The 21,422-nt window shown below is 65.8% G+C and overlaps 2 protein-coding genes across 3 annotated transcripts; both read left to right on the forward strand.

Annotated features, from left to right (window-relative positions):
- The first annotated feature begins 2,526 nt into the window (after positions 1 to 2,526).
- Positions 2,527 to 11,626, forward strand: CXXC1 (CXXC finger protein 1). Of its 2 annotated transcripts, XM_038126551.1 has the most exons (15): positions 2,527 to 2,639; positions 2,737 to 2,834; positions 3,447 to 3,547; positions 3,891 to 3,994; positions 4,723 to 4,878; positions 5,653 to 5,679; positions 6,138 to 6,287; positions 7,084 to 7,191; positions 7,604 to 7,788; positions 8,194 to 8,401; positions 8,973 to 9,083; positions 9,545 to 9,594; positions 9,764 to 9,860; positions 10,154 to 10,306; positions 11,339 to 11,626. In XM_038126551.1, exons 1-15 carry the CDS (start codon positions 2,637 to 2,639, stop codon positions 11,477 to 11,479), a joined length of 1,692 nt encoding a protein of 563 aa, XP_037982479.1. In that variant the 5' UTR covers positions 2,527 to 2,636; the 3' UTR covers positions 11,480 to 11,626. The 2 variants fall into 2 exon arrangements, with proteins under 2 accessions (XP_037982479.1, XP_037982480.1); XM_038126552.1 differs by lacking the exon at positions 6,138 to 6,287 and having other exon boundaries at positions 11,339 to 11,625.
- A 586-nt stretch (positions 11,627 to 12,212) lies between these two features.
- Positions 12,213 to 21,198, forward strand: MBD1 (methyl-CpG binding domain protein 1). Its single transcript, XM_038126519.1, has 18 exons — positions 12,213 to 12,362; positions 13,159 to 13,280; positions 13,695 to 13,809; positions 14,096 to 14,451; positions 14,686 to 14,771; positions 15,216 to 15,256; positions 15,362 to 15,511; positions 16,263 to 16,397; positions 16,539 to 16,586; positions 16,686 to 16,742; positions 16,822 to 16,890; positions 17,874 to 18,038; positions 19,044 to 19,154; positions 19,227 to 19,307; positions 19,392 to 19,478; positions 19,557 to 19,649; positions 19,996 to 20,448; positions 21,184 to 21,198. Exons 1-18 carry the CDS (start codon positions 12,354 to 12,356, stop codon positions 21,196 to 21,198), a joined length of 2,193 nt encoding a protein of 730 aa, XP_037982447.1. The 5' UTR covers positions 12,213 to 12,353.
- Positions 21,199 to 21,422: the final 224 nt, after the last annotated feature.

A 21,422-nucleotide genomic window follows, 5' to 3' on the forward strand; every position in this document is an offset into this window, starting at 1 on the left:
TCCGCGAGGCCACGACAAAGGAGCTGGTGAAGGCACAAGAGTGCAGTGAGGGGTTGCGCCAGCACCTGGAGCAGCGTGAGTCACCTTGGGGGGACACTGAGGGGTCTGGAGGGGACACAGAGGGTTTTGGGGGATCCCTGAGGGGTCTGGAGGGGGACACAGAGGGGGGTTCTGGACGGGAACACAGGGAGGGCTGGGGACACACAGAGAGGGGTCTGTGGGGTCGTTGGGTGGTGGGTGGGGACCCTGAGGGGTTTGTGGGGACAGAGGGCTCTGAGCTCATTTCCTCCTCCCCACAGTGGAGCAGCACAAGGAGGCATTGGAGAAGTCCTGGCAGCAGGTGCAGGGTGAGCCCAGGGGGCCCTGGGGTCTTTGGGGCCCCACCAAAACCTCCCCGAATGCTCCCTGAACCTCTGGCCCCCTTGACCCCCATGATTCCCTGACCCTTGTGGCCCCTCCTGACTCCCCCAGAGGGGGTGGGACCCCTGCACAGAGGGACCCCCCTGACCCCCCTGATCTCCCTGACCTCCACCCCTGTGACCCCCCAGAGTCACTGCAGAGAGCGCAGCTGCAAGGGAAGGAGGTGGATGCCAAAGGTCAGAGGTGAGTGGGGACACCTGTGACCCTCCTCAACCTCACCTGTGCCCACATGACCTCTGACCCCGCCCCCCCAAACACATCTGGTGCCCCCTGACCCCCCACAGGCGCTGCGGGCTCTGCCTGGAGCAGCAGCAGGACCTGGAAGGGACAAAGCAGCAGTGGGAGCAGCTGCAGAACCTGCGCCGGGGACTCAGGTGAGGCTGGGGGACACAGGTGGGGCTAGGGGTGGCACCAGGTGACCCACACAGGTCATGTGACCACTGTTTCCCCCCCCCCCCCCCGTGTCCCCTCACCCCAGGCGGCACCACTGCCAGCAGCTCGAGGCCATCATGGAGGAGCTCAAGCGCCTGCGCGTCACTCACGTGAGCCCCGGGCTGGGTTCCTTCACACACCTGGGGGTCTCACACACACCTGGGGGTCCCACACACACCTGGGGGTCCCTCACACACCTGGGTGCCCTGGCACACCTTGGGATCACCCCCTCCTTGTCCCCCCACAGACTCCAGCCCACCTGCAGGCTGAACTGGTGCAGCTGGAGAAGATGAAGGAGAAGTGGCTGAGCTGGGGTGAGCACTTGACACCTGAGTGACCCCCCAGGACCCCCCTCGATCACCTGAGTGTCCCTCCTGACACCTGAATGACCTCTGCGACACCTCTGGGCGCCTGAGGGGTGCCCTTGGACACCTCAGTGCCAACACCTGAGTGACCTCCTGAGCTTCTGACTGACCCTGGGCCACCTGAGCCCCTCTCCCACGAGCCCCTGAGTGACCCCCCTGGACACCTGAGCCCCCCCCAACCCCAGGTGTGTCCCCTTGGGCTGACCAGTGTCCCCCCCCCTTGCCCAGAGCACCGCCTGATGGACACCGAGGAGCAGCTGGGCCCAGAGGCGCTTGTGCTCAGGTGAGTGCCAGGCTCTGGCCCCGCCCCCTCAAAGGTGACCCCGCCCACTCAGGCCTGTTCCCACCCCCTAACCCCCGTTCTTGCAGGCGATTGGTGCAGCTGGAGCAGGAGGGGGCGGAGCGACAGCTGGAGGTGGAGCTGGGCCGGCAGCAGCTGAGCCTGCAGCGCCGTGACAGGTGTGTGACCCCTGGGACAGGTGTGTGACCTGCTGGGATGGGTGTGTGACACCCAGGACAGGTGTGTGACCGCTGGGACAGGTGTGTGACCTGCTGGGATGGGTGTGTGACCCCTGGGACAGGTGTGTGACCCCTGGGACGGGTGTGTGACACCCTGGGGACAGGTATGGCCCTGTCACCTGGGCCCCTCAAGGCCCCGCCCACCTCCAGCCCCACCCCTTCTCTGGGTCCGCCCCCAGGTTGGCAGAGGAGCTGCAGCAGCTTCAGCGCCCCCAGGAGGCTCGCCTAGAGTGAGGAGGGAAGAGATGGACACACGTCATGGGACACCTGTGTGACACCTCTGTGTGTTACCTGCGGGCCACCTGTGTCCTGCCATGTTCTCATGCCCCCCATTACCTATTGTCCTCCCCGCCATGTCCCCCTCAGGTCCCTCACACCTCCAAGGCTCCCCCACATCCTCCAGTCCTCTCAAGTTTCCCCCATCCTCCCCTTAGTCCCCAACTGTCCCTCTTGTCCCCATTTCCCCCAATGTCCCTCCTGTCCCCACAGATCCCCATGTGCCCCCCATGTCCCCTCACATCCTCAATGTCCCCCATGTCCCCCCAATGTCCTCCATGTTCCCTCAGGTCCCCAATGTCCCCCATTTCCCCATGTGTCCCCCCAGTGTCCCTCAAGACCCCTAGGTCCCCTCATGTCCCCCCATGTCCCCTCACATCCTGATGTCCCCCATGTCCCAAATAAACGCTCCGCCACCACTGCTGTCTCTCAGGCGTCTCTTTGCCACCGCGGGTGACACTTCCCCCAAACATGGCGGCCCCCTGCAGCCGCCGCCATTTCTGTCATGGCCGCCGCCATATTGTGGGCGGGCGCGCCCTTATCCGGAAGCGGAAGTTGGACACGCCCCCGCTTCCGGCCGCGGTTGGGCCTAGCCGGGAGTGTCTCTCGGTGGCGGCGGCAGCGATGGTGGGGGCGGGAACCGGGGGTGTGAGGGGAGCTCCGGGGGTCTGCGGTGTCTGAGGACCCCCCCAGGCGCTGACGCCCCCCGCCGTTACCCCCTCAGGACAGCGAATTCTCGGACGCGGAGGCGGCCCCGGGAGGGGAGGAGAACGCGCCGGTTTATTGCGTGTGCCGCAAGCCGGACATCAACTGCTTCATGATGTGAGGGGGGGTCTGGGGGGGTCCCCAAATGCTTCATGATGTGAGGGGGGGGTCTGGGGGGTCCTCAGCTCCCTCAGGATGTGAGGGGGAACGGGGGGAGCGGGGTCCGCAGGTGCTTCGGGATGTGAGGGGAGCGGGGGGGAGCAGGGTCCTCTGCAGGATGTGAGGGGAAACGGGGGTCGGGGTCCTCAGCTGTGTCAGGATGTGGGTGAGGGTCTGGGGGGTCCCAAATAGCTTCAGGATGTGAGGGGAAACGGGGGTCGGGGTCCTCAGCTGCCTCAGGATGTGGGTGAGGGTCTGAGGGGTCCCAAATAGCTTCGGGATGTGAGGGAGAACGGGAGGAACAGGGTCTGCAACTTCTTCGGGATGTGAGGGGGGTCTCTAAGTGCTTCAGGATGTGGGGGAGGGTTTGGGGGGGGTCACAGCAGATCTGAGGGGGCAGCAGTGGGGGGACACGGGGCTGGGGGTCTCGGGTGCCTCTCAGGGTGGCAGTTGGGGGGTCCCGGGGGGTGTTGGAAGGGATCCCTTGAAGCGGGGAGCGGTGCGGGGTCCCCTTCGGGGGGGCTTTGGGGGTGCCCGGCTGAGGGTCTCGGTGTCACCCCCGTCCCACAGCGGCTGCGACAACTGCAACGAGTGGTTCCATGGGGACTGCATCAACATCACCGAGCGCATGGCCAAGGCCATCCGCGAGTGGTACTGCCGGCAGTGCCGCGGTGAGAGGGGCTGGGGGCTCCGGGGGGGCTTTGAGGGGCTCTGGGGGGGCCGTTTGGGAGTGTCGGGCTGCAGTGAGGGGCGGGGGGGCTGATTTGCAGAGTTCCAGGGACAGCTGGGGGGTGGGGGGGTTCTGGGGTGGTTTGGTTTTTGGGGTGCCTGACCCCATTTTTGGCATGTCTGACCTCAGATCAAGCGCTCAGCCCGCGTGTGCAGCGAATGTAAGGTGGGGGTGTCCCTGGTGGGATTTGGGGTGTTCCTGGTGGGATTTGGGGTGCCTGACCCCGTTTTTGGGGTGTCCCTGGTGGTGGAGCCCCTGACCCCTGTGTGATCCCCCCACCCCAGAGAAGGACCCGTCCCTGGAGATCCGGTACCGGCACAAGAAGTGGCGGGAGAAGGAGCACGAGGGGGCCAAGGGGCAGGAGCTGGAGCAGGGCCGGGCTGCCAAGGTGGGCTCTGGGGGGTGGTCAGGGGATGGGGACCCCACAAAGGAGGACACCCCAATTCTGGGGGGAGGCTGGGAGGTACCTGAGTCCCTTGGGATGAGGATTTGGGGGGTCACCAGAGAGCTAGGGGGTGCTTTGAGGGAGATTTGGGGGACCCCGACTCTCTCCGCGTGCCTGGGATCCTTCCCAGCTTGGGTTTTGGGGTGCCCCCGTTAGATTTTTGGGGTGTTTGACCCCCTTTGTGGGGGTGTCTGACCCCAGATCAAGCACTCAACCTGTGTTTGGGGAGTGCAAGGTGACTGTGTCCCTGGTGGGATTTGGGGTGCTCCTGGTGGTTTTTGGTGTGCCTGACCCCATTTTCGAGGTGCGTGATCCTATTTTTGGGGTGCCTGACCCCAGGTCAAGCGCTCAGCCCACGTGTGCAGCGAGTGCAGGGCAGGGGTGTCCCTGGCGGGGTTTGGGGTGTCCCTGGTGGGATTTGGAGTGTCCCTGGCGGGGTTTGGGGTGTCCCTGGTGGGGTTTGGGTTGCCTGACCCCTTTTTCGAGGTGCCTGCCCCCAGATCAAGCGCTCGGCCCGCATGTGCGGCGAGTGCAGGGCAGGGTGGGGTTTGGGGTGTCCCTGGTGGGGTTTGGGGTGCCTGATCCCATTTTAGGGTTGCCTGACCCCATTTTTGGGGTGCCTGATCCCATTTTTGGGGTGCCTGACCCCTTTTCGGGGTGCCTGCCCCCAGATCAAGCGCTCGGCCCGCATGTGCGGCGAGTGCGAGGCGTGCCGGCGCCCCGAGGACTGCGGGCAGTGCGACTTCTGCCGGGACATGAAGAAATTCGGTGGCCCCAACAAGATCCGCCAGAAGTGCCGGCTGCGGCAGTGCCAGCTGCGGGCGCGGGTGAGCGGGCACCTGGCGTGTCCCCAGCGTGTCCCCAGCGTGTCCCCAGTGTGCCTCCAACGTGCCCTTGGTGTGTTTGGAATGGGGGGTGTCCCCCGTGTGGCGGGGCCTCGGTGCCTGCCAGGGCTGGGGGTGTTGGGGTGGCCTTGGTGTGTCCCCAGCGCGGCTCTTTGTGGCTGTGTCCCTGTCACGTGGCTTCTGTCACCACCTTTTGTCCCTTTGTCACCCTATCCCATGTCCCTCTGTCCCCCCCAAGGGTCACCGTGTCCCTTGTTAGCGTTTCGTCTTGTCCCGTGTCCCTCTGTCACCTTGTGTCCCTCTGTCACTGTGTCCCATGTCCCTTGGTCACTGTGTCTCATGTTGTGACACATCCTTTGTCACCGTCTTGCCGTGTCCTCGTGTCTTTTTGTCACCTTGTGCCGCGTCCCTGATGTGTCACGCTCCTGGCACGTCCCCATGTCCCCCGTTCCTCACGTGTTCTGTGTCCCCGACGAGCTGCTGTGTCCCTGTGTCACCCTGCCATGTCCCCAAGGTGTCTTGTGTCCCCAAGTGTCCCATGCCCCTGTGTGTCCCTGTTCTATGTCCTCGTATCCCCATGTCCCGTGTTTGTGTCACCCTTCCCAAGATGTCTTGTGTCCCTAACTGTCCCGTGTCCCTGTGTCACTCTGTCTTTGGTTCCTGTGTTACCTTGTGTCCCCATCTCCCTGTGTCACCCTCTCCTGTGTCCCCGTGTCACCGCCCTGTCCCTGACGTGTCCCCTCAATGTCCCCACAGGAGTCCTACAAGTATTTCCCCACCTCGGTGAGTCCCTGGGGCTCTGGGGGGAGGGGGAGGTGAAAGGGGGACCCCAGACCCCCCCAACCCTGTGAGAAGTGTGTGGGGGAGGGGCCAGGCCTGGCTGTGGGGGGAGGGGCACCCCAAAACCTCGGTGTCCTTGGTGGGGGGGGGGGTTGCCCAGGAAGGTGCTGCCCCCACCAGGGGTCCCACGGGTGCCATCGAGGTCCTGGGGGGTCCCAGGGGGTCCCTGGTGGGTGCTGACCCACCCCCCAACTGATGGGAGTGTCCTGGGGGTGCCATGGGGGGGATCCAGGGGGTCCCTGGCCATGCTGACCCCCCCCCCAGGTGGCACAGGAGCAAAAGGGGGAGCCCGGGGGGTGCCCTGGGGTGCCATGGGAGGCATCCCGGGGCGGGGGGAGGTCCTAGGGGTGCCATGGGGGGAGGTCCTGGGGGTCCCTGGCAGTGCTGACCCCCCCCCCCAGCTTGCCCGGGGGCGTGAGGGGGACCTGGAGCTGCTGAAGGCGCAGCTGGGGGGGCCGGGGCCCCCCGAGAGCCTCTCGGACGAGGAGCTGCCCCTCGACCCCCGGCTCTACCAGGAGCTCTGCGCCGGCGCCTTCGACGAGCACGGCCTGGTGAGCCCCCAAAAACTGCCCCCCGGGACCCCGAAAACTGCCCCCCGGGACCCCAAAACTGGCCCCCCCCGGGACTCCAGAACTGCCACACCGGGACCCCAAAAACTGCCTCCCCAGGACCCCAGAACTGCCCCTCCGGGACCCCAGAACTGCCCTGGCACCTCAGAACTGCCCTGGGACCCCAAAACTGCCCCCCGGCACCCCAAAACTGCCCTCCCAGGACCTCAAATACTGCACTGGGGACCCTCGCTGTTCCCCCCGTGGTGTTTCAAAACCCACCAGGCACCCCAAATCCCCCCGAGCCCCACAGGAGCAGATTTGAAGAAGGTTTTTGCATGTCAGGGCCTGCTTTCGTGTGTTTAGGGGTGGCTTAGGCCTGGTTTTAGGTGTGGTGGTTTTGTGTGTCAAGGTGAGCTTCAGGTGTATCAGGACGTGTCCCCAAACGTACCCAAACGTCCCCAACGTGTCAGGACGTGTCCCCGTGGTGTCCTGAGGTGTGTCCTGGCACGTCCCCGCACCAGGCCGTGCCCTAAGGCGCGTCCCCAAATGTCCTCAACGTGTCCCGGCACATCAGGACACGTCCCCGTGGCATTCTGAGGCGTGTCAGGCGTGTCCCTGCGTGTCCCCAGCGTGTCCTGGCGTGTCCCCACACCGGGCCGTGTGCCTGTGGCACCTCAGGGCCACGTTGTCCCCTCGTGTCCCTTCACGGGCCACGCTCTGAGGCGCATCGGGGCCGTCACCCCGCGTGTCCCCCACGTGTCCCCCACGTGTCCCCATGTGTCCCTGGTCCTGCCAGCCCTGGCTCAGCGACGCCGAGGACGCGCCGTTCCTGGACCCCGTCCTGCGCAAGCGCGCCGTGAAGGTCAAGCACGTCAAACGCCGCGAGAAGAAATCCGACAAGAAGGTGAGGAGCACTGGGAGCTACCGGGGGTTACTGGGAGCTCCTGGGGGTTACTGGAAGGTTCCGTGGGTGGGTGGGAGGAACCTGGGTGGTTGCTGGGTTACGAGCGGTGGTCACTGGGTGCTGACGGGTGGCTACTGGCGCTCACTGGTGTGGGAGGAGGAGTGGCGGAATGAGCGCTGGGAGCTGCCGGGAGGTACTGGGAGAGTTCTGGGTGGTGACTGGTGTTAACTGGTGTTAACTGGTGTCAACTGGTGTTAACTGGTGCAGAAGGAGCAGCGCTACAAGCGGCGCCAGCGCCGGGTGCAGCGCTGGGAGGGCTCTGGTGGCTATTGGGGCGTGAGTGCTGATTACTGGGTGGTTACTGGGAGGTTACTGGGAGGTTCCTGGTGCTCACCGGTTCTAACTGGTGCAGAAGGAGGAGCGCTACAAGCGGCACCGGCAGCGGGCGCGGCACCGCGAGCGCCGCGGGCACCCCGAGCGCGCCGACGCCCGCGACCCCGCGGGGCTGGGCCAGTGCCTGGGCCCCGGCTGCACCCGGCCCGCCCGGCCGCCCTCCAAGTACTGCAGCGAGGCCTGCGGCATCAAACTGGCTGCCAAGTGAGTACCCACCAGTACGGACCAGTATAAACCAGTACAGAACACTGTTGACTGGCGTAGACCAGTATAAACCAGTGCAGGGCGGGACAGACCAGTATAAACCAGTAATGATCTGTACAGACTGCTGCAAAGCAGTATAGACCAGTACAAACCAGTTACATGAACAGATCCTGCCTCAGTGGATCCCAGGGATCCCGGAGCCCCCATTTAACCCTTTCCTCACCCCGATCCCAGCTGGATCTACGAGATGCTGCCTCAGTGGATCCCAGGGATCCTGCAGCCCCCATTTAACCCTTTCCTCACCCTGATCCCAGCCAGATCTGCAGGATCCTGCTACAGTGGATCCAGCGGTGGATCCCAGGGATCCTGCAGCCCCCATTAACCCTTTCCTCGCCCCGATCCCAGCCGGATCTACGAGATCCTGCCGCAGCGGATCCAGCAGTGGCAGCAGAGCCCGTGCGTGGCGGAGGAGCACGGCAAGCGGCTGCTGGAGCGCATCCGGCGCGAGCAGCACCAGGCGCGGCTGCGGCTGCAGGAGATGGAGCGGCGCTTCCACGAGCTCGAGGGGCTCATCGCCCGCGCCAAGGGGCACCCTCCCCGCGAGGACGAGGAGGTGGGCACCCCCCGGGGCTCACGGAGCACCGGGGACCCCAAAACCACTTTGATTCTACCCGTTTTGGGTCCCTCCTGTCATCTCCCTCGGTCCTTCATCGATGCCCGGGTGCCCCCAAATCTTTTAATTTTCCCCATTTTGGGTTCCTCTTGAGATCCCTCTGCTCCTCTGGTACCCACACACAGTTCCTGGAGGAATGGGAACCCCAAAATTTAATTCTCTCAGTTCTGGGTCCCTCTTGAGATCCCCCCTGATCCTTCATGGACTCATGGGTGCTTGCAAACCCATCAAGTTCCCCCTCTCTGCCCTTCCCTGGGTTCCCTCCAAAATCCCTGGGTCCATCCTGGGTGCCCCCAACCCTTTCATTCCCCCCATTCTGGGTCCCCCTGAGCCCCTGGGCATCCCCCAAATCTCTTGAGTCCCTCCTGAGCCCTGTCCTGGGTCCCCCATGGACACCAGGGTCCCCCCAAACCCCTCCCTGGAGCATCTGGGTGCCCCTGGAGCCCCTTAACCTTGTGTCCCCCCAATCCCTGAGTGCCCCGTGGACCTCCTGACCCTGCTGTCCCCCCAGAGCACGGAGGGGGACAGCGAGGACACGGACCTGCAGATCTTCTGCGTGTCCTGTGGCCACCCCATCAACCCCAAGGTGGCCCTGCGGCACATGGAGCGCTGCTACGCCAAGGTGATCCCGGGGTCTGGGGGGGTCTGGGGGCACCTCTGGGGCCCTGTGGGTTCCTGGGATCTGTGGCATCATCCATGGGACTCTGCAAGCTCCTGTGGGATCTTCTGGGAGGTCCTTTTAGGGGAACTTTGGGAGCCCCCAGGGCTGGGCACCCTCCCCAGATCCTGCAGTGGCCACGGGGATCCCTTTCCTCAGCTTGAGGGGGCTGTGGGCACCCTGTGAAGGAACTTCAGGGGGTCTGTATAGGGTCTGGGGGGGCTGTAGGGACCTGCTGGGAGCTCAGTAGGGGCGGGGGGTTCCGTGGGCTGTCGTGGGGAGGGGCTTTATAGGGGCTGGGGCCCATGGAGGGCTCGGGGGGGCTCTATGGGGGCTGGGGGTCCCTCTGGGGGTCCATAGGGCCCCAGGGGGGGCTCAGGGGTCCCATCCCCGCCCCTCTTTTGACCCCCCCCACCCCATTGCAGTACGAGAGCCAAACGTCCTTCGGGTCCATGTACCCCACCCGCATCGAGGGGTGAGTGGGGAGGGGGCTCTGGGCAGGGGGTGGGACACCCTGGGGGGGCTTTCTGGGGTGGGGGTGTCACCCTGGGGAGGGAGCACCCAGGGGGCAGGTTGTGGCTGTCTTGGGGGTGTCCCTCAGCCCCCTGTCCCCCCACCCCAGGACACCTCTCATGTCCCCCCAGGGCCACCCGGCTGTTCTGTGACGTTTACAACCCCCAGAGCAAAACCTACTGCAAGAGGCTGCAGGTGCTGTGCCCCGAGCACTCCCGGGACCCCAAGGTGGGCACAGAACGAGGTTCTGGGTGCCAGGGGCAGTGCCCAGGACAGTCCCGGGACCCCAAAGTGGGCACAGAATGAGATTTTGGGGTGGAATTTAGGGGATCTGTATCCTGAGCGCTCCTGGGACCCCAGGGTGGGGACAGGAGGGGGGCAGTGCCCAGGACACCAAGGTGGACGTGAGGGGACAGGACGGGGGCAGTGCCCAGGACGCTGCCAGGACCCCAGGGTGGCCATGGAGGTGGCAGAGGGGCTCTGGGTGTCCCCAGCCCGGCGCTGACCCCGTGCCCGCCCAGGTGCCCGCGGACGAGGTGTGCGGGTGCCCGCTGGTGCGCGACGTCTTCGAGCTGACCGGGGACTTCTGCCGCGTGCCCAAGCGCAAGTGCCACCGTCACTACTGCTGGGAGAAGCTGCGCCGCGCCGAGGTGGACCTGGAGCGCGTCCGCGTGGTGGGTGCCACCGCCCGGTGTCCCCAAAGTGTCCCCACGCTGTCCCTGTCCCCATGCTGTCCCTGTCCTCCGCAGTGCTGCAAGCTGGACGAGCTGTTCGAGCAGGACTGTGTCACTGTCCATGTCCCTGTCCTGTCCCCACATGGTCCCCACGCTATCCCTGTCCCCACGCTGTCCCTGTCCTCTGCAGTGGGGCAAGCTGGACGAGCTGTTCAAGCAGGACAGTGTCACTGTCCCCACGCTGTCCCCACCCTGTCCCCACGCTGTCCCTGTCCCCGTCCCCGCAGTGGTACAAGCTGGACGAGCTGTTTGAGCAGGACAGTGTCACTGTCCCTGCCCCCACCCTGTCCCCACCCTGTCCCCACGCTGTCCCTGTCCCCGCAGTGGTACAAGCTGGCTGAGCTGTTCGAGCAGAGCAGTGTCCCTGTCCCTGTCCCCACGCTGTCCCTGTCCCCGCAGTGGTACAAGCTGGCCGAGCTGTTCGAGCGGTGTCCCTGTCCCTGTCCCCACGTTGTCCCTGTCCCCACGCTGTCCCTGTCCCCGCAGTGGTACAAGCTGGCCGAGCTGTTCGAGCGGTGTCCCTGTCCCTGTCCCCACGCTGTCCCTGTCCCCGCAGTGGTACAAGCTGGATGAGCTGTTCGAGCAGTGTCCCTGTCCCTGTCCCCACGCTGTCCCTGTCCCCACGCTGTCCCTGTCCCCGCAGTGGTACAAGCTGGCTGAGCTGTTCGAGCAGAGCAGTGTCCCTGTCCCTGTCCCCACGCTGTCCCTGTCCCCGCAGTGGTACAAGCTGGCCGAGCTGTTCGAGCAGAGCAGTGTCCCTGTCCCTGTCCCCACGCTGTCCCTGTCCCCACGCTGTCCCTGTCCCCGCAGTGGTACAAGCTGGCCGAGCTGTTCGAGCGGTGTCCCTGTCCCTGTCCCCACGTTGTCCCTGTCCCCACGCTGTCCCTGTCCCCGCAGTGGTACAAGCTGGCCGAGCTGTTCGAGCAGAGCAGTGTCCCTGTCCCTGTCCCCACGCTGTCCCTGTCCCCGCAGTGGTACAAGCTGGACGAGCTGTTCGAGCAGGAGCGCAATGTGCGGGCGGCCATGACGAACCGGGCGGGGCTGCTGGCGCTGATGCTGCACCAGACCATCCAGCACGACCCGCTGACCACGGACCTGCGCTCCGACCGCTGACCACGGGCCCAGCTCCGACCGCTGACCACCCCTGGAGCCCCAAAAACCCCCCGGACCCCTCCCCACGTCTCCCCCACCCCTGATCCCTGGGTGCTCCCCCATCTCCAAATAAACTGGGTGTGTAAAAGGAGTCTGGGGGCGTCCCTGGGTTCTCGGTGGGATTTGTGGGGCTGTCCATGGGATATGGGGAGGCTCCTGTGGGGTCTTTGGGATCCTGGGGGTGCCTTTTGGGGGAATTTTGGGAGCCTTTGGGTTCTGGTACCAGCCCAGACCCTGCAGAGGCTGTGGGGATCCCTTCGCTGGCCTTGGGGGCGGCTGGGGGGGTCCTTAGGGAGTTAGGGGGGCTGGAAATGGGAGCAGCGTCCATGGTGGGGCTGGGAGGGGTCCCTGCCAGTGTTTGGGGGTCCTTTTTGGGGGATCCTGAGGGGAAATGGGAGCAGCATCCGTGGGGGGGCTGGGAGGGACCCCTGGCTGTTTTGGGGCGTCCTTTGAGGGGGTTCGGGGGGTCCTGGGCAGGGGAAAGGGCCCAAATGGGCCCCCGAGGAACGCTCGGGTCTAATTAGCATAGCCACGCCCATACGCTGCTTCATTAGCATATCCCCACCCTCCTGGCGTCACGTGCCCCGCGGTCACGTGCCTCCCCAGCACCACGGGTCGCCCATCGCCCCGCCCCTCCCTGATTCTTCCTTTTCTCATTGGTCCATACAGCTTCACGTGACCCGCAGTCCCCGCCCCCTCATTTTCCCGCCCGGCGTTTCCGCTTCCGGCGCGGGGCCCCGCCCCCTCCGCCCCCCGCGGCCTCGCGGCGTCGCCGGAGGAAGAGGAGGAGGAAGAGGAGGAGGAAGAGGAAGAGCTGCGCCACAGGCGGGGGCGGATGGGAACGGTGAGGGGCCGGGGGGGTGCGGAACCGCAGCGGGATTGAGCGAGGAGCGGGGAGCGAGAGGGATCCGAGCGGGGAGACGCGGCCGGTGGGGAAGGGCGGGCCGGGAGGGGGGCGGGGGGGGGGGTTCGTGTGGGGGAAGGGGGTGAGGGAGGGGGCTGGAAGGGGGAGGGGGAGCTTGGGGGCAGTTTGTGAGGGGGAGGGGCAGTTTGGGGGTAGTTTCTGAGGGGAAGGGGCAGTTTCGGGGTTGTTTGTGAGGGGAGGGGGCAGTTTGTGACGGGGAGAGGCCGCTTGGGAAGTGTTTGTGAGGGGGAGGGGCGGTTTGGGGGCAGTTTCTGAGGGGCAGGGGCGCTGTGGGGGCAGTTTCTGAGGGGAAGGGGCGGTTGGGGGCAGTTTCTGAGGGGGAGGGGCGGTTTGGGGGCAGTTTGTGAGGGGCAGGGGCGGTTTGGGGGTTGTTTGTGAGGGGCAGGGGCAGTTTAGGGGTTGTTTGTGAGGGGCAGGGGCGCTTTGGGGCACTTTATGAGAGCGAGGATCAGTTTGGGATGGGGACGCGGCCGCTTCGGGGGTGTTTGGGGTGGGGGCGGACCTCCGGGGGGATTTTGGGGGTGTCCTTGCGGGGGAGGGGCGGGCTCGGAGCTGTGTTTGTGTGGGGGAGGGGGAGCCCTGGCGGTGGGGGAGGGGAGGATGGAGTCACGTGCGGAGGGGGCGCGGCCCGGCTGTGTTTGGGGGCGGGGTCCGGGGGGTGTTTGGGCCATCTGGGAGGGTCGTGACCCCCTCCCCACCCCCCCGGGGGTCTCAGCCCCCCCGCAGGATGGCGGAGGGCTGGGCCGAGTGCCCGGCGCTGGGCCCGGGCTGGCAGCGCCGTGAAGCTTTTCGGAAATCCGGGGCCACCAGCGGCCGCAGCGACACCTACTACAGGAGGTGCCCCTCCCCAAAAACCCCCAGCGCCCCCCTCCCACCCTCCCGGGACTGCGGGTGGGGCCGGTTCTGCCCTTTCTCCCTCCTAGACCCCAGCCCGTGTCCGTTTGGGGGCTTCCCCCGTGATGTTTCGTGGGGGATTTCAGAGCCCCTCTCCCATCTGCTCCTCCGTGATCTCCCCGGAGCCACCTCAGTTCCCCTTTCCCCAAATACTCCCAGTCCTCTCCGATTTTTCCAGGCTATTTTGGGGCTCGGGGGATCCTTTTTAAGAGTTTTGGTGTCCCCGGAGCTGTGTTTGGTCCCCCTTTCCCATTCTCCCTTTGGCACTGGGGGCTCCCCCAGGCTCAGTGGTGCCCGGGGGGTTTCGGGGCCGTTCCTGGGGTTTTTTGAGGCGCGTCTGACCCGAGCTCCCTGCAGCCCCACAGGGCAGAAGTTCCGCAGTAAGATCGAGCTGCGGCGGTTCCTGGGCCCTGGGCACGACCTGAGCAACTTCGACTTCAAATCGGGGCTGCAGCGGCCTGGCCCCACCCGGGTACGGGGCATGGGACCCTAAAAACCACGGCGGGGGAAGCCCAAAAATCCTGAAAAACCTCGGGGAGGGAAACCTGCAGCTCTGCTTAGAGGGGAAGCCCCACAAGAAGAAAGGAATTGAGGGTGGAATAAAGAGATGGGATCACAAGGTCTTCTCAAAATGAGCTTGAGGAGGGAAACAAGGGGTCTTTGAATTGGGGAGGAGCAGTAATAGGGGGTTTTGAAGTGGGGGAGGGGTCACAAGGCGTTCTTGTGACCCCCAGCCCCCCCCATTTTGTGCTTTTCAGACCAGGAAGAGCCCCAAATGGCACCTGCCCGCCGAGCCCCTCCCGGAGCCCCCCAAAATCAAAAAGGAGGAGGAGGAGGATGAGGTGGAAGTGGAGGTGGAGGTGGAGGTAGGCGGGGCTGAGACCGAGAAGGCCCCACCCTCATCTGTTCAGGCCCCGCCCATCCCCAGCCAGGCCCCGCCTCTTGTCCAGGCCACGCCTCCTCCCGTCCAGGTCACGCCCACTACTCCCCAGGCCACACCTCCTTCTGTTGATGCCACGCCCTCTCCAGCCGTGACCACGCCCCCGCCGGAGCCCCCCCATCGCAGGACGCGGAAGCGGCCGCCCCTGGAGCCCCCCCAGGACGGGGTGATGGCGTGAGTGGGGGAGGGGAGGGTCCCTGGGGGGTCGTGGGGTCCTCCAGATGTGGGGGTGGGGGTGCCCTGGAACTCTCGGTGTGGGGAGGGGTCCCAGGAGCAGGGGGGGGTGACCCCAGGAGGGGGGATAGGGGTCCCTGGGGGGGCGTGGGGGGCTGTGGGATCCATGGCGGGGCAGTGGGGGTGTTGGGGTCCCCCTGGCTCCCCCCAAAAATGCCTCCCCCTTCTCCACAGGCTTTGTGCCGGCTGCCAGAGCCTCTTCCCGGGGGTGTCCCTGCCCCCCCAGCGCCGCTGCCGCTGGCTCTGCCCCGACTGCCGTGGTGAGCTTCGGCCTCAGCGCCCTCATCCTCTTTGCGCTCCTCCTCATCCTCTTTGTGCTCTTCCTCATCCTCTTCGAGCTCCTCTTTCGAGCTCCTCCTCCTTCTCTGATTCCTTCTCATCCCTTCCGCAGCTCTCTCAGAGCTTTTTCTGTTTTATCCTCTTCCTCGTTTTCCTGTTCTTCTTGTCCTTCATTCCCTGGGGTTTTTCCTCTCCATCATCATCGTCATCATTCCTCGAATTTCTTCAGCCTCCTAATTGTCACTTTATTCCTCTGAAACTTCCCCTTCCTCCTCCTCCTCCTCCCTGGTTCTTCCCTGCCTCCTTTTCCCTCTGTTTTGGACCATTCTGGGGGGGAGGGAGGGAGCCTGGAGGAGTTTGGGGGGGTCGGGGGTGATGCCAGGAAAGTTGGGGTGATCCTGACCCCCTTCCTCCACCTCCCCCAGCCCAGAGACGAGACTTCAACCGCGAGCAGCGATTCTACAAGGTACCCCCCATCCCTCAGGGGGGAAAACGGTGCCCCCGGGCGTTCCCCAAATCCCTCAGAGGGGTTTGGGGGCCCCCCCGGAGCGCTGACACCCCCTCCCCGCAGCGGGTGGGCTGTGGCACGTGCCAGGCCTGTCGCATCCCCGAGGACTGCGGCATCTGCAGCGCCTGCGCCCGCAGCCCCCCCGGGGGCCCCTCCGGGCCCGGCCGGACCCCCAAGTGCCTCCTGCGCCGCTGCCTGCGCATCGTCAAGAAGGTACCGGCACCCCCGGTGTCACTGTCACCCCCCTGGTGTCACCATCACCCACCCTGGTGTTACCAGCACCCCCCATATCAGTGCCACCCCCCTCATGTCACTGTAATCCTCCCTCTTCCAGTGTCACTGTTTGCCCTCCCAGTGTCACCCCCTAGTGTCACTGCCACCCCCCCAATGTCACCATAATCCTCTCACTCCTCGTGTCACTGTCATCTCGTGTCACCTCCGTGTCTTCCCCTTCGATTGTCTGAGGATGTGTGTGGCGCTGAGTTAATTAACATTAATCTGTTAATTACCATTACCAGCGTTACCCTGCGTGCCTGATACCCCACGTTACTGCAGGCCTGGGCTGTGGCTCCTGCCTTGTCCCTCTGTCCTTCTGTCCCTCGTCTGTGGCTGCTCACTCACCCTCGCCCTCCTCCATCCTCTCGTGTTATCCCGTGTTTGTTATCCCGTGTTTGTTATCCCGTGTTTCCCCGTGTTTCCCTGCTCTCCTGGGTGACGCTGTGTCCCCGCAGGGCCAGGGGCTGTGACTCCTGTCTCTCCCCCTGTCCCTTGTCCCCATCCCTTGTCTTCACTCACGTCCTCCTGCATCCTGGCGTGTTCTGCCGTGTTCATTATCCCGCGTTTCCCCCGCGTTTCCCCCGCGTTTCCCCCGCGTTTCCCCGCGTTTCCCCCGCGTTTTCCCCGCGTTTCCCCGCGTTTCCCCCGTGTTATCCCCGTTCTCCTGGCTGACGCCGTGTCCCCGCAGGGCCTGGGCTGCGGCTCCTGCGCCGGCTGCCTGAGCACCGAGGACTGCGGCAGCTGCTGCATCTGCCTGCGCCGCCTGCAGCCCGGCCTCAAGCGCCAGTGGCGCTGCCTGCGGCGCCGCTGCCTGCGCCCCAAGGTGGGACCGTCCCCCCAGAGCCCCCTCGGTGTCACCCCGGCACCTCCCCGCTCCCCCTCCTCGCTTCCTGCCCCGGTGTCACCCTGGCGTGTCCCCGCGCCCTGTGTCCCCTGCTGACCCCCCACCCCGTGTCCCCCCCAGAAAGCCAGGGTGGCCAAGAAGCCGCAGAGCCCCCGGCCCCTGACAGAGGTGAGTGCGGCACCCCCGGGCAGAGGCACCCGGCTGTTCTGGGCGAGGGAGGACCCCAGGGTGCAGCCCCTCAGCCCCATTTCTCCCCCCCCCCCCCAGAAATGGAAGCCCCTCGCGGAGCGGGAGCCCGGCAACGCCTCCAGCGCCCGGCACAGAGTGAGTGGGACCCCCCTGGGCACACCTGGGCACATCTGGAACCCCCAGCCCCCCCCCACGAACCCCCCCTCGCTCCCAGAAGCTGCTGACCAAGGGCAAGGAGAGGAAGAAGCCGGGGCGACCCCCGAAGGCCCCTGGGCCCCGCGGGGTGAGTGACAGGCATCGGCCCCGCCCCCTCGACCTTAGCCCCGCCCCTCCACAACGGCCACGCCCCTCCCAGAGCAGCTATTGGGGCGGGGGGGAAGCCGTAATGCCCCTAATACAGGGGCCTGTATTGGGGTGCAGGTGTGACGATCCTGAGTTCTTCCCAGGCTGGATATTGGGGTTCAGCGCCTTCAAACCCCACAGATATTGGGGTGCCAATACCGTAATGCCCCTAATGCTGGGGCCAGGTCATTGTGACCCCCCCAAAAACTGTTCACAGCCGATGGTGGGGTCTGAGCAGGCCTGGTTGTGGGGGTGGGGCACTGTAATGCTCCAGGTAATGGGGTTCAGGTACCCCAAAACCCCTCGATAGCGGGGTGGGGTTACCATAATCCTCATAATAGCTGCTCCGGCTTTAACAGCAGGACCCTACAATAGTGGGGCTCAGGTACCGTAATGCATCTAATAGTGGGGCACAGCTGCCTTAATGCCTCTAATAGCGGGGTACAGATACCGTAATGCTTCTTATAGTGGGGTGCAGCTACTGTAATGCCCCAAATAGTGGGGCTCATGTACCGTAATGACTCCAATAGTGGGGCACAGATACCATAATGCCTCTAATAGGGGGGCACAGATACTGTAATGTCCTAAATACTGGGGCTCAGGTACCGTAATGCCTCTAATAGTGGGGCACAGATACTATAATGCCTCTAATACTGGGGTGCAGATACCATAATGCCTCGAATAGTGTGCCTTGGATACCGTAATGCCTCTAATAGCTGCTCCTGTCAGAATGTCCCTCTCACCCTAACCTGCTGCTGCTGCCTGGCTGTTATAATACCCCTAATACTGCCGCATCTACCATAACGCTCCTAATAGCTGCTCCCACGCTAACACCACGCCACCGGGCAGGCCCTGGGGACCCCCCCTGCGGCGGGCCCTGGGGACGGTCGGGCACCCGGGGGTGACGCCGCTCTCTGCCGGCAGCGGGGGGTGCGGAGCCGGGCCAGCCGGCGCTGCGGGGTGTGCGCAGCCTGCCGGCGCCCGGCCGACTGCGGCCGCTGCGACTTCTGCCGGGACAAGCCCAAATTCGGGGGGCAGAACCTCAAGCGCCAGAAGTGCCGCTGGAGGCAGTGCCTGCGCTGTGCCATGGTGGGTGCCCCCCAGTGCTTCCTCCCAGTAACCTCCCAGCGAGCCCCGGCCATCCCCTCCGCCCCATTTCCTCAGCGACCCGACTCCTTCGGCTGGGGAAACTGAGGCACGCACAAGGTTCAGGCTCCCCCGGCGCTGGGTGCAGCCCAGTTTGGACCAGTATGGACAAGTTTGGGGTGGGAGGGGGGACACTGGTCAGCACCCAGGTGGCACCTGGACGCCTGGGTCCCGTTTCTGGGGGGGTTGCCCGGACGCCTGGGTCCTTCCTGCATTGCTTGGCTTTGGGGGGCTCACCCTGGGTCCCTTTTGGGGGGAAAGGGGTGGGGGTCCCTCAGCCAGCCGGGCCCATTCCGGGGGGTTCTTCCTGCATTTGTGTCCCCCCCCCCAAATCCACATCCCCCTTCCCTCGGAGCTGCCCCGCCCGCTCTGAGGTCTCTCTCCTGGCGCAGAGGCGGCTGCTGCCGGTGGGGGGGGGTCGCTGGGGGCCCCCCTGGAGCGGCCGCCCCCTCCCCCTGTCCAGGCCCCGCCGCCGCCGGCCCCCCCCGACCCCCCCGCGCCAACGCCCGGAGCCGCCGCCGCCTGCCCCGCCCCCCCCGCAAGGTAACAGGACCCCCCCTCTGCTCACGGGGGACCCCAAAATGCTCCTCCCACCCCCCCAAAATAACCCCACCCCCCCCTTGCTGCGCTTGCTTTGCTGCTCTGCTCTGCACGGACCCTCCCCCCTCGGGGGGACCCAGGCGTCAGGGGAGGGGACCAAGGTGTCCCCACGCCCCCCCTCATCCCCCGCAGGAGGGGCTTTGGGGACCCCCAAATGCCTCGGTCCTCTGCCCCGTGACCCCAAGGCTTGTGTGTGCCTCAGTTTCCCCACGGGGGATGAGGTTGGAGGGGGGGAGTCCTCTGCAGACACTTGGTTTCCATTTTGGGGGTGTGGGGGGTCCCTCCTGGATACCTGGGGGGAAAGGGGGGGGTCTCACCTGGCTGCCCTGACCTGCCCCTCCCCCACAGGAGAAGGAGGAGCCCATGGGGGGGGCTGAGAGCGGCCCCGGGCCCATCCCGGGCCCCCCCTTGCGCCTCTGCCCCATCAAGGAGGAAACGGGACCCCTCCCCCGCCTCGAGGTGAGACCCCCCGGCTGCCTGGGACCCTCCCTGGACACCTGGGACCCCCCTGTGACCCCCCCTGCCCCCCAGGACCCTCGCCTGGGGCTCCTCATCGCCTCGGCCCCCCGCCTCAAAGGGGCCCCCCCGGAGCCCAGCGTCGCCCCCCAAAGGGTGAGTGGGACCCCCAAACACCCCCTGAGGCTCCTCGGGGTGCCTGGGACCCCCATAACGCCCCTGCCCCCCCCCCTTTTGCAGCCCCCCCCCGGGGATCTGGGGGTCCTGATCGCTGCCACCCCCCGCGTGAAGCAGGAGCAGCCCCAGCCCAGCGCATCCCTGGTGCCGGTAAGGGGGGGACCCCTGGGGTTTGGGGGGGTCCCTGGAGTTCGAGGGGGGTCCTGAGCCTCTGCCTTCACCCCCCAGGTGCCCCCCCAGCCACCCCCCGCCCAGCTGGTGGTGCTGGATGAGAGCGAGGAGGAGGAGGAAGAGGAGGAGGAGGAGGGCAGCAGCCGAGTGGTGAGGAAGAGGGGCACGCCTCGGGGCTGGAGGATTTGGGGGGGTCCTGGGGGGGCTTCTAATGGCTTGAGGGGTCTTGGGAAGGGGCTGGGGGTGTCCTGGGGGGCTTTAGAGGGAATTTGGGGAAAGGGGGTGAGAAATGGGAACTTTAGGGGGGTTTGGGGTTTTGGTGAGCCGGGGAAGGGATCTTTGGAGGGGGAAGTTTTGGGGTCCTGGTGAGTTGGGGAAGGGACTCTGGAGATGACCCTTGGTTTTCAGAGAGGGTCTCAAAGCAGGGGCTGGCTGGGGGGGTATTCGGGGGGCTCTAAGTGTTCCCGCCACCCCGTTAACCCCTCGTCTCCCGCAGCCCTTCCCGCTGCCTCCCGCCCCCCAGCTCTGGCCCGGCTCCTTCCTGGAGGAACTGGCCGAGATCCCCCTCCCGGCTCACTGGGGGGTCGTGGGGGCCGACGGCGGCCCCGGGCCGTGCCCGGCGCGGGGGCTGCGGCTGGTGCAGCGCTGCCCCCGCTCCTCCATGGCCGCGGCCGCCGTGCTGCTCAACCCGGGCTTGGCTTTCCGCGTCCTGGTGGCCCGCGGCCAGCCCGGTGCCCCCCGGGCACGAGGTGCTGGCCCGGCGCCCCCCGCTGCGCTCCGTGCTCGACCTGGTGGAGCTGCTCTGCGACCTCGAGGCCTACGGGCCCTGCCCGGGACCCCCGGGACCCCCGGCCCGGCCCCCCGCCCCCCGCTGCCATGTCCTGGTGAGGGGGGGGGAGGTGCTGCCGGCCCTGCCAGCTGCTGGCGGGGGAGGGGCACTGAGGGAGGGGTGGGGGATTTGGGGTGGGGGGAGCGAACGGAGGGGAAGGATTGGGAGGGATGGGAGTGGAAAATGCGGGGAAGGGGATGGTGATGGAAGGGGAAATGGGGAAGGAAGCAAAACTCGGGGGGTTGGGAAGTGGGGATTGAACTGGAATTGGGGTGGAGGAAACGGGGGGGGAATAAAATGGGGAGGGGGAGAGGAAATGAGGGACCTAAAAGTGAGGGGGGAATGAAAATTGGGGGGGAGTTAGGGGTGGGGAGGAGGGATGGGGTGTTGCACCTTTGGGGAGTGGGATTTGGGGATGGAGCCTTGGGTGAGTGGGGGGGGGGCGCTGGGGGGGTCCCTAGGGTGGGACTGGCACCCCTGGACCCCCAGAGAGTCACCTGGCCCCCAGGATTGGGGGCTCCAGGACCCCGCTGTGGGGATTCAGGGGGACCCCAGGGTGCCACCCCGATTTTGGGACCCCCAGGCCCCCCCCACGTTGTCAGGTTGCCCCTCCCCCAGTGACACAGCAAGGCTGAGGGACCCCGGTAGTGGCATTTTGAGGGGGGGAGTCCCCAGCTTGGTACCACTCCCCCCGTTTGGTTTCCCAGGGATATTGGGGTGCCCTCAGCACCCAATTTCGGGGGGGTTTGCCCCCCACCCCCCAGGTTTATGGGGACATCAGGTTTATGGGGCCCCGAGTTTGTTGGTTCTCCCATTTCCCCAGTGCCATACTGGGGCCCCTCCCCCACCCCCCAGAGCTTCTATTTTTGACACTGGAACCGCCCCCCGAAATGGGGGCGCGGCCCCTTTAAGAGCCCTGCCCCCCCCCTTTGTAGCGATTTAAATGACCTGTTAAAGGGGCGGGGAGGGGCGTGGCTTTCTCCAGCCCCGCCCCTCAGAACAGGCCCCGCCCACGCGCACCTTTCACCTGCCGCTGCTTCCTCGGGTCACATCCTTTTATGGTGAAGGGGTGTGGCCTGAGGTGCTTAAGCCAC

This window comes from Motacilla alba, unplaced genomic scaffold, assembly GCF_015832195.1.
Source record: "Motacilla alba alba isolate MOTALB_02 unplaced genomic scaffold, Motacilla_alba_V1.0_pri HiC_scaffold_35, whole genome shotgun sequence".
NCBI classification, from domain to species: domain Eukaryota; kingdom Metazoa; phylum Chordata; class Aves; order Passeriformes; family Motacillidae; genus Motacilla; species Motacilla alba.

Excerpts from the sequence above, each read along its gene's own strand:
- CXXC1 (XM_038126551.1), top strand. Across the intron at positions 3,548-3,890 it reads GTACTGCCGGCAGTGCCGCG|AGAAGGACCCGTCCCTGGAG; the intron begins GTGAGAGGGGCT and ends CCCCCACCCCAG. Across the intron at positions 7,192-7,603 it reads AGAAGAAATCCGACAAGAAG|AAGGAGGAGCGCTACAAGCG; the intron begins GTGAGGAGCACT and ends TAACTGGTGCAG.
- MBD1 (XM_038126519.1), top strand. Across the intron at positions 16,398-16,538 it reads GCCGCTGCCTGCGCCCCAAG|AAAGCCAGGGTGGCCAAGAA; the intron begins GTGGGACCGTCC and ends TGTCCCCCCCAG. Across the intron at positions 19,479-19,556 it reads CCAGCGCATCCCTGGTGCCG|GTGCCCCCCCAGCCACCCCC; the intron begins GTAAGGGGGGGA and ends TTCACCCCCCAG.